General features: G+C 38.5%; 1 protein-coding gene across 2 annotated transcripts in view; it reads right to left on the bottom strand.

The window, feature by feature from the left end:
* ADAMTSL1 (ADAMTS like 1) overlaps positions 1-14,549 on the bottom strand; it is a 797,811-nt gene that overhangs the window by 356,587 nt on the left and 426,675 nt on the right. For both annotated transcript variants that reach the window (XM_040238476.1, XM_040238469.1), the window contains exon 4: positions 6,585-6,821. In XM_040238476.1, coding sequence (XP_040094410.1) covers positions 6,585-6,821 — 237 coding nt within the window. The remainder of the gene's footprint in view (positions 1-6,584; positions 6,822-14,549) is intronic.

Consider the following 14,549-nt stretch of genomic DNA (forward strand, 5'->3'; position numbering starts at 1 on the left):
TTTTTTATATTTAAAACAGAAACTGGCTTTGTGCTTTATAACAAATATAAATGGGGTAATTTGGATAATGAAAATAAATGAATAACAGCAGCACTAATAGAGCTGATCCTATTTGTGATGGCTCATTAACTCTGTACAGGACGCAATTCACTGCCCTGGATCAGGGGCTGATAATGGTGCAATGTGGAGCTATTAGCAAAAGATGGTCGCAAAAGGAAATTAACAGAAGGTCTGTTCATTCGCTGGGAAGTCAGGATCCCTTTCAGTATTATAACCACATTAAACCATGTGCTCAAAAAGGCCATAAAAAAGAAAAAGTCAAAGACAGAAACGAATTGAGTACTGCTCCTACCAAAAGCTAGTACTGCTCAAGCTCACAGTAAGCACTTTAATGCATTTGATCACATAATACTCATATAGCTCCTATCAGACAGTTCCAGATATTAGCCTCATCTTGCAGATAAGAACACTGAGGCTCAAGAACTTGCTCAAAGTCATATATGAATGGGTGGTGGAGCTTAGACTCAAACCTAGACAGTACAACTTCACAGCACTTGCTCTTAACAATTCATAGATAACAACTGCCTTCTTGCCTTATCTCCAACTTCATCTAGTTCAGAAGGATAATAAGCAAACAGAAATCCCGGTGTTTCTCAGTCCAAGATGCAAGGTGGGGAGAGACACCAACATGACCACTCCTACTGCAGAAAATGCTCAGATTCTAGGGGGGATGGAAAGGGAAGCCTGTGGTTTGAAAAAAGATTCACTAAGCCTATTGTTTTCTTGTGTAAATGACTGAATTAAAGCTGGGCAAGATTTTGGCCAGTGGGAGAGGCTGAAGAAATAACACAGAAGGCATAATTTAAAAATGCTGATAAACAGTCATATTCTCTGACCTCTAGCCTGCCATTAAGTAGCTGGTAGATCCTGGGAAAATCGCATAACCCAGTGCAGCAATATTTCTCAGGGCTGGGCTAGATAATCTCAAAGGCAGTGCTTTCCAAATGCTGGGCTGTGAAGCACTGTTAGTAGCAATTTCTGTGCTCTGAATAAAGGATAAAAAATAAGTACAGGGTAGTAAATTTCTCATAAGGCTGACTATATTTAAAGGATCATCCTTCATTCTGAAATCAAATTCTTATTGCTTTCTTATTATTAAAATTTCATTTATGAAATGATGGTGATAGTACATCATAGAAGGTCTCCTTTTCTTCTTGAATGTTCTTAGCAGAATAAGAAGCAAGTTACTTTATCTCATTCTATAAACTTTTTTTGAGTTGTTACCGGGTTCTGAAGTCCCATACAGGGAACCATTACTTTAATACATTTTGCAAGATGTTCAGGGTATTTCACTTTGTCATAGGACTTGGCAGTTTATTAAGCATTTTCACATGCACTATCTCACTCATTGCTCTACAGTCTGCTAGACAATCTTATTTTCCAGAGTAAAAATAGAATTTAGGAAGGGTAAGCAACTTGATCAACATTACACAGACAGATCATTAAAGAAAATTCAGATTCTAATCTGTGTCTTTTGACTTTAAATCCTGTCTGCTCTTTCATCAGTAAGTGATTCATGAATTTGGCCAAACAAATAGGGTCATAAGGAGAATGTTTTAAAAACATCAAATGGATAAATCTGAATTTCTGGAGGACAGAGCCTAAGAGTTGCAACTTTTAAGAGCTCTCCAAGTGATTCTGGAAGGCAGTCAAGTTTGGGGACCAGTACTCAACATCACACTGCCTCTGTCTACTCAGTTTTACCAGGAGTAATAGGGGCTTAAGAGTCAGATGTAGGTATTTCTGATTGAGTCCTATCACCTACTTGAACCTCGTCCTTCATCTATGAGAAGAGAATAATGTCATCTAATATGCAGAGCTGTAAAATACATGAAAAGTGCCTAGATGTGGTAGTTACTAAAAATGGCAGATATTTTATTATGATGATTAATATTTATATTACTACTGCTATTAGAATGAATATACTGCCTGATATGATGCTTGATAGTACTGAGTAAGAATACGGTATCTCTTATAAGGAGCAATGATTCTAACATTTTCCTGAAGCAAATTCACTACAAATATGGAAAAACCCCCTCATTTATGACTTTTGGAACTCCCAGCAGGTCCCAGCTCCCTCCTCTGTGAATAGTAATATCTGTAAGTTGCTTTTGTCTCTTGAAGTCTAAGTCGCCATAGTTTTATTTGAGTTAAAGTCTCAAATGGTTTTGAGGGAGTGGATTTTTGTTGAGTATCAGACAGGCATAACTGGAATAACTGGTATTTAAAAGTGACAAATCTCTTAGTTATGCTGCTATTTTCTATCACGGTAAGACGATCTCCAAAGCTAGATACTTGCTTCTGTGGAGTTTATAATTCATATCTGCCTAGCATCAGAAATATTTGAAGCAGCTTACCAAAAAAAAAAAAAAGTGATAATAGAAGACTTCCCTGTGGTCCAGTGGTTAAGAATCCATCTGTCAATGGAAGGGACATGTGTTTGATCCCTGGTCTGGGAATTAAGAACCCATATGTCATGGGACAACTAAACCCATGTGCCACAACTATTGAACCCACGCACTCTAGAAACCAGTGCTCTGCAGCAAGAGAAGCCACATTGCTATAAAACACCTGTGCACCGCAACTAGAGAAAAGCCTCCACTTGCTGCAACTAGAGAAAGTCCATGCAACAGTGAAGACCCAGTGTGGCCAAAAAATAAAAAAGTGATAATGAGACAACAATGAGGTCAGAGATAGAGCTGAGAGTTCCCAACAAATGGGATAAAAATGGAGGAGAAGGGAATATGGGGGAGAGAAGATGATTTTTTTTCAGGAAACCAGGGACGTTCTTTATAAAAACTGCATATTTCAGTAAGCATTAAGATTTTTGACAGTGTTTTAAAAATTATGAAAAATTTTTTTCTGAATGTTTCTTACTACAAACCACAAATACTAATCACCAATATACAGCTACAGCCTGAATAAAGGAATTTTTCCTAAGTAGAATGGAATTTATGTATGTCCACTCTTTATAGGAAGCAGTGAGGGCTTTTCTTTTGGTGACTAATTTCATCCTTCTTCTTAAAGAGTATTTACTGCATTTAAGTATTCCATCTTTATTCCTCTATCTTCATCTTTTTTTGGTAGATAAACAATTATATCATCATTTTGACAATGTTGTGTGTGTGTTAATCGCTCAGTTGTATCTGACTCTATGCGACCGCATAGACTTCTCTGTCCATGGGAATTCCCGGGCGAAAATACTGGAGTGCATTGCCATTCCCTTCTCCAGGGCTCTTCCCCACCAAGAGATAATGTTACCATTTTTGCACATTTTTAGGATTGTTATCCATTAGGGAAAGCTTCTATCATTCAGTTCAGTTCAGTTCAGTCGCTCAGTCGAGTCCGACTCTTTGCGACCCCATGAATCGCAGCACGCCAGGCCTCCCTGTTCATCACCAACTCCTGGAGTTCACTGAGACACACGTCCATCGAGTCAGTGATGCCATCCAGCCATCTCATCCTCTGTCGTCCCCTTCTCCTCCTGCCCCCAATCCCTCTCAGCATCAGAGTCTTTTCCAATGAGTCAACTCTTCGCATGAGGTGGCCAAAGTACTGGAGTTTCAGCTTCAGGATGAGTCTTTCCAAAGAACACCCAGGACTGATCTCCTTCAGAATGGACTGGTTGGATCTCCTTGCAGTCCAAGGGACTCTCAAGAGTCTTCTCCAACACCACAGTTCAAAAGCATCAATTCTTCGGCACTCAGCCTTCTTCACAGTCCAACTCTCACATCCATACATGACTACTGGAAAAACCATAGCCTTGACTAGACGGACCTTAGTGGGCAAATTCCTCTCGTATTGTGATCTCTTTCTATTTCTTCCCTCCTTTTTATAAAACCCAAGTAGGTTTTCATCATGAAAACACATAGGCTATTATGGTAATGATAACAAGGATCCAAAATGAAATCCCTTATAAATTCATAATAAAAGTGGTAGTTTTTGATTCCCTGAGCACGATTACTTTGATGTATTTCTTTTTGTTTATAAAAAACTATTCCCCTGTTCTTTTCATAGTCAAAATGAAAACTTCTTCCCGGTTTTAGGCATTGTTTCCTTTCTGTTACCATTACCATTCCTTCCTTTCTGTTTCCTGCTGTCACTGGCCTGGTCCAGGCTCATGCTTTTCTTCACCTTGGCTGCTCTAAGATTCTCTTTCTCAGCTGGTCTCCTTACTTCCAGGGTCCTGTAAGTGGTTCACTTCGAGCATCCTATAACTGTAGCTATACTCAACTTTCTAAAAAGAGCTTGGATTGTTTATTTTCCACCAAAACTCTTTCTTGGCCAACCACTGTTGACCATAATCCTGTCTACCATTCAAGCCACCACGATTTACTCACCAAATACCTCTCTCTCTCCTTACTGTGTAGCTGGGGATATTCTGCTATTTGCTAGTGCCTAGATACCATCTGAGCTTTACCATCTCCTTTACCCTACTATTGCCTCTAACAAGACAAGTAAATGAAGAAAATAATAATAACTGATTACAATTTCCATGTATAAGTCACCATTTTTTTTCAGATATTCTGTGATTTACATTTGCCCCCAAATCTAACAGGTCACACTTTTAAGAATCTAAGTTGGGGAAGCATATTTCCTGGTGCTTCATTCGCCAATATACATGAAAGTTGGCAGAATTAATCTAGAAAGCAAGAGGCCCTACTGAATTTCTATGCAACAAAGGCAAATGAAACCTGATTTGTCGGCCTATCTTGTTTTGGTTCATTCACCAGTATAATATAGTACATGCAACTTTGGACTAGATATCAAGGGACCTGAAATTTCTGCCATGACCAACCATAAAACTTGCAGAAAATCACACAAACTTTCTGGTCCCTCATTTTTTCTCATTGACAAAATGGAAAACTGTCTTGTTTTGTTCAAACAGTATACATACAAAAGAGACTATTATTAGTTGCCATTCCCAACAACACAATCCCTTTTCTGTACCTATTTGGTTCACAATTCTATCATTCTCAAAGCTTTTGCATCTTTCATAATTCCATCTCAACAGAAACTGAGAGTCTTGGAGCAAGAAACTAACACCAAATATCACAAATGATATTCAAATATACTGCTTTTTAGGTAGCTGATTAGATCACCTCTTGGGCTTTTCCCAGCTTTAAAGCAGTAAGATTCTATATTCAAATTCATATCTGAAATTCACACAAAACCTTCAGATATGTAAATATCACTCCATCTTGTGACTTAAGAAGTGCTTGGACTTGCCACAATTTCCCTGCCTTATGATTCCAGACCTCATGAAGGCTTAATATGTCTGTGTCCCTCTCACATACACAGAACCTTGTAGGGCATCTCATATCTCTTGTTGTCATTTGCACTATAGTTACTCCTTTTACATCTGAATAGAGTTCGGTTTTAAAGAAACATGAATTTGAAACAACAAATTACTGAAACACATTCTAAGTTTATTCTTATACTGCTAATTGTGATATATGAAATTCTGAAGACATAAAAATTTCAAACAGTGTCTTCATGGGAGAGGCAAAGATTCTCAAAATGTCTACTTTGTGAAATATAACATTATATGGTGAAGCATAGCACAGAGGACACTGTAGCAAGTGCTTGTTCCTGAAACTTGGCTTGTCATCCTAATTCAAAGCATAGATTTTGAAATCAAGACAGCAAACATACTAACTCTCCCTCCTCTTACTAACTCCCCACTAAAGTCGTTGGAGTTTAGTTGCTAAGTCATGTCTGACTCTTCGTGGCCCCATGGACTGTAGTCTGCCAGGCTTCTCTGTCCATGGAATTCTCCAGGCAAGAATACTGGAGTGTGTTGCCATTTCCTTCTCCAGGGGATCTTCCCAACCCAGAGACTGATTCTGTGTCTTCTGCATTTTTTACTGCTGAGCCTCCAGATAAGCGCCTCCCCCACCTCTTCCACTAAAGTAGATATTGATAAATTTACACCAAAAATCAAACCTCTTTGCTATCTCCATTTAAAAGACTTTTCTGGCTGAAATTTCGACCTGAAAGTTGGCACTGGCATGCCTTTTCCTACAGTTGTCTAAATTTTCAATAAAATTGTAGTCATGATAAAGAAACAACAAATTCTCCTACACTATACTTGGAGATTTTAGAAGAAATCTTACCTAAGAAACTCTGAAGCTACAAGTAAATGAAAGTTGATGCCTCCAAATACAGATACACATACACGCACATGCACATGTGCACACACACACACACACCCCATTATTTCAGGAACAACCAAAGTAGGGGTAATTTCAAAATCTAGTACAACAGTGATATACAATATTGAAGAAATTTTATTCTTCTATATTCAAGTGAGACATCAGGAAAGAAAGAAAAACTCTAGCTCATTTTTCCTTAACACAAAATAAAGCTCTTAAAGTTTTAACTGACGTTGAATCCCAATTTTCCAATGGGTAATCATTTATCAACTCTAGAAAAAGTAACACTTATTCAGGTAGTAGGACTACACAAAAGCTATTGACACAAATCCCTCCAGAAAAATAGAATGGAAAGAAGCTGGCACTTACTTGGCACAAACCACTGATGCACATATCCAAAGATTCTGTGTAGCAACGAGTCCCATCTAAGACTTTAGGTGCAAGTTCAACAACCAGGGCTGTTCCTTTGGCTTGACACTTGAGGGAACACGGGTTGTCAGGGTCATTAGACACAGGAAGCCATTCATAAAACTGGCCATGGTATTTGACATCATTATGAGCTGAGCACTGCTGTGCTCGGAAATCACCTGCTTCTGGCGGACAGTCCTGGAGAAGAAAAAGAAGGGTGGGAGAAGCATAGGTTAAAAGAAAAGCCTCAAAAAGAAACCTAGAGCAGCAGAATGCGCCAACTCATAGGAAATGAAGAAAATGTTCTATCATTACAGATGGATCCTCCCATAGCATCTGAAAGGTCATATGATTATTTAGCTCTCAAAATGTAGAAATTTGAGAAAGTCATCAGCTTGAAGGATATTTTCAGATAGAAGTAAAATGGGAAAGAAACCAGCTTGAAATAGATCTGATGGATACTAGCCCACCAGGCTCCATTGTCCAGGGGATTTTCCAGGCAAGAATACTGAAGTGGGCTGTCATTTCCTACTCCTGGGGATCTTCCTGACCCAGGGATCAAAGCTGTGTCTTCTGCATTGCAGAAAGATACTTTACCAGAGCCAACACCTGATTACTTTGTTATCCTTTTAAAGAGTTCTCTTTAATGAGATTTTTTTCCTCTGAAAATCTACTTACATGTAAATAAGCATTGGGAGAATTGCATTATGCTATTTTATAAAATGAACACTGTCTCTTTTCTCAAATTTCAGTGTTACTGCAAGCATGCTAAGTTGCTTCAGTTGTGTCTGAATCTTTCCTACCGTATGAGCTATAGTCCACTGGGCTCCTCTGTCCATGGGATTCTCCAGGCAAGAACACTGGAATGGGTTGCCATGCCCTCCTCCAAGGGATATTTCCAATTCAGGGCTCAAACCCACGTCCCTTACATCTCCTGTGTTGGCAAGTGGGTTCTTTACCACTAGTGCTCATTACTACTAAGCAGCAGATAAGGCTCTAACATTTCAGAAGGCATAACTTCTTTCTAGGCAAAACTGGGTGTAGACAACTAAAGACTTATTTCATATGATATTAAACTAGCTCAAAATACAATATAAATTCTGAAAGGCACTTCACTGTTAGTATCATATACATTTTGAGAGTGAATAAGATATAGAATTAAAGAAAAAGGATAATTTTTATTATATTTTACAGATACATAGGTACTCAGTAAGGCTTAAGTGATTATGAATATTGTATGAAAAAAAGTTAATGGTCATTCAACAAGTCGATGTGTGTGTGTTGTACTTTGTTTGTTGTGATAGGTAATTAGTTGCAAGAAATAAAACAAAATCCACAGTCTGCAATCCTACACTATAAGTCACAAAACAATAGATTGTATAATATAGCACAAGTTCTCTAAACTTAAATGTTTCAACACCAGCTCCTTTCAGACCCATGTATTCCAAGATAAGAGCACAAACTAATTTAATATTAATTATTCATGAACTTATGTTCCAAATACAATATGGCAACTTGCCCAGTTTACAAATCCTACCGTTCTCCAACTAGACTTCATTAACTAGCCTCCAACCTGAAACCACCCTGTGACTAACTATGGCCCCCAAACTCTGCACATCTTCTTCCCTAAATTACCCATTTGATAAATCACAGATTGTCAAGGTGCTCTTCCCGCTCGTTTAGCAAGTTTAATAAAATCAGCTTTATAAAATTAATATATTTCCCAGGTGGATGCTGCATGGGTGGCTTCCATGGTTGAACTGAGAGTGTAATTAATAATTTTTTTAATTTCTTTTATTTTTTTTTAACTTTATTTTACTTAAGTAAAGCATTTTCAGTTGCATAATACCTGTCACTCCAAGAATCAATTACTCAGCAGGATAGAAGAAATGTGGTCCATCCATGGACTAACACCTAAAAACGATGTCCTTTTCATTATAGGGGACTGGAATGCAATAATAGGAAGTCAAGAAACACCTGGAGTAACAGACAAATTTGACCTTGGAGTACACAATGAAGCAGGGCAAAGGCTAAGAGTTTTGCCAAGAGAACACACTGGAAATAACAAACACCCTCTTCCAACAACACAAAAGAAAACTCTATACATGGACATCACCAGATGGTCAACACCGAAATCAGGTTGATTATATTCTTTGCAGCTAAAGATGGAGAAGCTCTATACAGTCAACAAAAACAAGACCAGGAGCTAACTGTGACTCAGATCATGAACAACTTTTGCCAAATTCAAACTTAAATTGAAGAAAGTGGGGAAAACCACTAGACCATTCAAGTATGACCTAAATCAAATCCCTTATGATTATACAGTGGAAGTGAGAAATAGATTCAAGGGACTAGATCTGATAGAATGACTGATGAACTATGGACAGAGGTTCGTGACACTGTACAGGAGACAGGGATCAAGACCATCCCCAAGAAAAAGAAATGCAAAGAAGCAAAATGGCTGTCTGGGGAGGCCTTCCAAATAGCTGTGAAAAGAAGAGAAGCAAAAAGCAAAGGAGAGAAGCAAAGATATGCCCATTTGAATGCAGAGTTCCAAAGAATAGCAAGGAGAGATAAGAAAGCCTTCCTCAGTGATCAGTGCAAAGAAATAGAGGAAAACAATAGAATGGGAAAGACTAGAGATCTCTTCAAAAAAATTAGAGAAACCAAGGGAACATTTCATGTAAAGATGGGCTTGATAAAGGACAGAAATGGTACAGACCTAACAGAAGCAGAAGCTATTAAGAAGAGGTGGCAAGAATATACAGAAGAACTGTACAAAAAAGATCTTCACGACCCAGATAATAATGATGGTGTGATCACTCCTCTAGAGCCAGACATCCTAGAATGTGAAGTCAAGTGGGACTTAGGAAGCATCACTATGAACAAAGCTACTGGAAGTGATGGAATTCCAGTTGAGCTATTTCAAATCCTGGAAGATGATGATGCTGTGAAAGTCATGACCTCAATATGCCAGCAAATTTGGAAAACTCAGCAGTGGCCACAGGACTGGAAAAGGTCAGTTTTCATTTCAATCCCAAAGAAAGGCAATGCCAAAGAATGCTCAAACTACTACACAACTGCACTCATCTCACACAATAGCAAAGTAATGTTCAAAAGTCTCCAAGCCAGGCTTCAGCAATACATGAACCATGAACTTCCAGTTGTTCAAGCTGGATTTAGAAAAGGCAGAGGAATCAGAGATCAAATTGCCAATATCTGCTAGATCATCGAAAAAGCAAGAGAGTTCCAGAAAAACATCTATTTCTGCTTTATTGACTGTGCCAAAGCCTTTGACTGTGTGGATCACAATAAACTGTGGAAAATTCTTCAAGAGATAGGAATACCAGACCACCTGACTTGCCTCTTGAGAAACCTATATGCAGGTCAGGAAGCAACAGTTAGAACTGGACATGGAACAACAGACTAGTTCCAAATAGGAAAAGAAGCACGTCAAGGCTGTATATTGTCACCCTGCTTATTTAACTTATATGCAGAGTACATCATGAGACATGCTGGGCTGTATGAAGCACAAGCTGGAATCAAGATTGCCGGGATATATCAATAACCTCAGATATGCAGATGACACCACCCTTATGGCAGAAAGTGAAGAAGAACTAAAGAGCCTCTTGATGAAAGTGAAACAGGAGAGTGAAAAAGTTGGCTTAAAACTCAACATTCAGAAAACTAAAATCATTGCATCTGGTCCCATCACTTCATGACAAATAGATGGGGAAACAGTGGAAACAGTGGCAGACTATTTTTTTGGGCTCCAAAATCATTGCAGATGGTGACTGCAGCCATGAAATTAAAAGATGCATACTCCTTTGAAGGAAAGTTATGACCAACCTAGACAACATATTAAGCAGAGACATTATTTAGCCAATAAAGGTCCATCTAGTCAATGCTGTGGTTTTTCCAGTAGTCATGTATGGATGTGAGAGTTGGACTATAAAGAAGGCTGAGCACCTAAGAATTGATGCTTTTGCATTGTGGTGTAGGAGAAGACTCTTGAGAGTCCCTTGGACTGCACGGAGATCCAACCAGTCCATCCTAAAGGAGATCAGTCTTGAGTGTTCACTGGAAGGACTGATGCTGAAGGTAAACGCCAATACTTTAGCCACCTGATGCGAAAAGCTGACTTTTGAAAAGACCCTGATGCTCGGAAAGATTGAGAGCAGGAGGAGAAGGGGATGACAGAGGATTAAATGGTTGGATGGCATCATCGACTCAATGGATATGAGTTTGAGTAAACTCTGGGAGTTGCTGATGGACAGGGAGGCCTGGCGTGCTGTGGTCCATGGAGTTGCAAAGAGTCAGACACGACTGAGCGACTGAACTGAACTGAATAGAAGAAATACTGATAAAGTGGAACATCAAGCAAACTGTTTAGAGTGGTCCCCAACCCCATTATAATTGCTGTTACTTTCTTTTAATAAATGAATGTGAATCAGCCATAAGGGGATTTCAGGTTCAGATTGAATCACCTCTGCATTAAGTTATAAGGGTAATATATAGTTAAGAGACCTCTTAATATGAACCTGAGATAATTTTCTGCATTTATCCAATTTTAAGAAAAGAATGTCAATTACACTTTAAAATTGCAGTTATATCACCTTAGTACAGACATAAAACTATAGAGTCTCTTATGAATCCCTCTTGCTCAACAAAATGTCTTGAGTGTTCCCATCTTTACTAAAATAAATAAGTGTGAAAGTCAGTCAAAGGTAAAATTTTAAAAAGTGAAGTTAAACTATTAAGACTTCTAGGTTTTCTTTTCTGTGACAAAAAGTAGACATATTTAAACATATCACAGAAAATCAACAAGCAGACAGATGTTCGTGTTCTCAATTCACCTATATCTACTAGCTCCAAGAACACCTGCTACAGGTTTTATAAACTTTCACAACTAGAGAAATATCTCTGAGAATAATAATGTTTGTGAACACCTCTACTCACTTTCATCACTACAGTCTTTCCTCCTGCCCCTACTTCTGTGGGGTGGGAAAATATATTTTGCTAAATTGCGAATGCACTTAAAACCTGGAGTTCAGAATTGGAAACTGAACTTGAACCTTTTTAACGTTTGAGTTTATTTGTACTTGGCAAAATGCAACTTCCTGTTTTAAGAAAAAGGACTTAAGAGGATTTATAAAACAGGTTCAGAAAGCTTCTTGGACATCAAATAGCTCTTACAAAATAACATTTTGATGATTTAAGTGTAAATGAATCAGAAACATATGAATCAAATTTCCCTTGAAATACACATGTTTAAAAATTAAGGGAAGAAAGATTTGGCAAAAGCTTCCTTCGTTGAACCCAAAATATCTCAAGCATAGTTCAAGACATTCACTGAACCCCTGAAGCATCTGGAATCACCCAGCTGCAGGAGTGGAAACTCAAGCAAAGTCATCATGGTTTCTTGTCCCATAGTATCATAATAATAATTACAACAAAATAACTCTTACTTGTATAGAGATTCATCATATACATCATTTTTAGTTCTGAATTATAGTTTGATCCTGATCCTCCTAAAAGTCAGATTTAGAAACTGATGCCCTAACTGCTTTGACATCCTATCCTGGGCATTATCTTTGAAATATCTCATAGGTAGTAATGATGAAGACAAAATTGCTGAAGTCTAGTAGCTATTTGAACCTGGCAAGAAAACATGGTGTGGGAAGGATGCTCTGGACTAAAGATCCTCAGCTTTCAGCTAGAGATACCATCCAGTAGAATAGAGTGGGAGAGAGCAAAAGAACACATTTTTTGGCCTTTCCAACTAACTATAATGCCTGAATATTGACAACTGTGTCAGGCTACTGAGCTAGAACTTCCTCACCCCGAAAGAAAAATATTTTATTTAACATAGTCGGATGATCCCATGAATTACTGCATTTAGCCACTTAATATATTTTTCATTCCAAGTTTTAAGCACTCAATTCTAACCACGTCAGACTTTTTTTTTCTTTAAAAGCACAAAAATACAAACTGACCTTTAATGTGCTTCCATTATAATTCATAAAGTCCGTGGAGTTCTGCCATATATGAATTCAATTCAAAACATTTTCTGGTTAATCAGCTAGCCAGTGGGGAAGATAAGATGGATCCCAGATGTCCCCTGATGATGACAGGTGGATCAGATTACACTGTGGGACAAGAGGGGGTAAGCCTTCCTAGAGTTGATTCACTGGGTGAAATGTGGACAATTATATAGCAGTAGCTAAGGTGGCAACATCAGAAAGGCCTTTAAAATGGTTTTGAAAAATATACACAGATTACAGATTTAGGGTCAGGAAAAACATGACTTTTTTTTTTCTCTTTTTAAAGATGATATTCACCTTTCTGAGGGATGGCTTTCTTTGCCTCTATCCTTAAATATTTGGTGGTTGGCCTTTTCTGCTAATGTTGCTATTTAATTTAAAGTATTACGAGTGGCATGATATAAATGCCATATTCTGATTCCATGGTATTATATATAAGTGAAAGAAAGTGTTAGTTGCTCAGTCGAGTCTGACTCTTTACAACCCCATGGAGTGTAGCCGGCCAGGCTCTTCTGCCCATGGGATTTCTCCAGGCAAGGATACTGGAGTGGGTTGCCATTCCCTTCTCCAGGGGATCTTTATGACCCAGGGACTGAACCTGGATCTCTTGCATTGCAGGCAGATTCTTTACCATCTGAGCCACCAGGGAAGCTTGTTATTCATAAAGTCAATATTTATACCTGACAGTATCAAGAAAATCCCAGAAATTATATTACAGGTAACTACATGGACTTAATAACTGAAGAAATCAATCCTTCTCACTGCAATCCCCTACCTTGAAACATTCCTCAGAATATTGGATCTTCCCTCCATCCTGCCTTAACCACTTACCCTCCAGAAAAGATACTGTGCAAGAAAACTATCATTGCTTAATAAGGCATCTCCCTAATCCTCTGGACTTCCGTCATAGCTCAGTGGGTAAAGAATCTGCCTGCAATGCAGGAGACCTGGGTTCGATTCCTGGGTTGGGAAGATCCTCTGGAAAAGGAAATGGCAACCCACTCCAGTATTCTTGCCTTCGAGAATCCCATGGACAGAGGAGCCTGGCAGGCTACAGTTCATGGGATCGCAAGAGTCGGACACGATTTAGCGACTAAACCACCACCACCACGTTATGCTCTAGAAATTTGGGATTGCTACTCTATGATGAAAATGTATATAGAAATTCATCAGCTACTTGGTGACTTTAGAAAAATTTTAGTAGTTCTGAGTTTTACCCTGAAAACATTAGGAAAATTCAATGTACAGGTGGTAAAATGGGAAAAAATTACTGTAAAAGATTCCTATACATAAAATAGATGGAAGCTCAGAAAAACATACCCCCTAAAGTTCTCAAATCTCTTAGCACCCTTAAACAGACATCTTTCTTTAAAAATATATTTGGCTGTATTACTTGGCTTTCTGTCTCTTTTACTTGAAGTTAAGCTAAAATTACTAAACAGTAATTATCCACTGATGTTATCCAATCTAATATGATATTTTGTGCTCAGAAACATAATTAATGTTTCAGTTTCTATTTCCAACTCAGACTCCTCTCTCCTGTATATATGAGTTTCCAATGCCAGACTCATATATACAACTGCTTCCTCACCACCTGCATGTCTAAGACATCACAAACTCATCATGTCCAAAGCCAAATCCCCGATTCCCCTCGCCCCCACCCCCAAACCTGTTTCCTCTTCAGCCTTTACTATACTAGTCAATGTCAACTCCATCCTTTTCAGGCCCCATATCTTAAAGCAGTGGTTCTTACATTTGAGTGTACATTCGGAGAATCATTCAGAAGGCTTGATCAAAATACCAGATTAGGGACTTCTCTGGTAGCTCAGTGGTTGGGACTCTATGCTTCCCACTTCAGGGGAATGCAATCCCTGGTCTGGGA

This window comes from Oryx dammah, unplaced genomic scaffold, assembly GCF_014754425.2.
Source record: "Oryx dammah isolate SB20612 unplaced genomic scaffold, SCBI_Odam_1.1 HiC_scaffold_1, whole genome shotgun sequence".
NCBI classification, from domain to species: Eukaryota; Metazoa; Chordata; class Mammalia; order Artiodactyla; family Bovidae; genus Oryx; species Oryx dammah.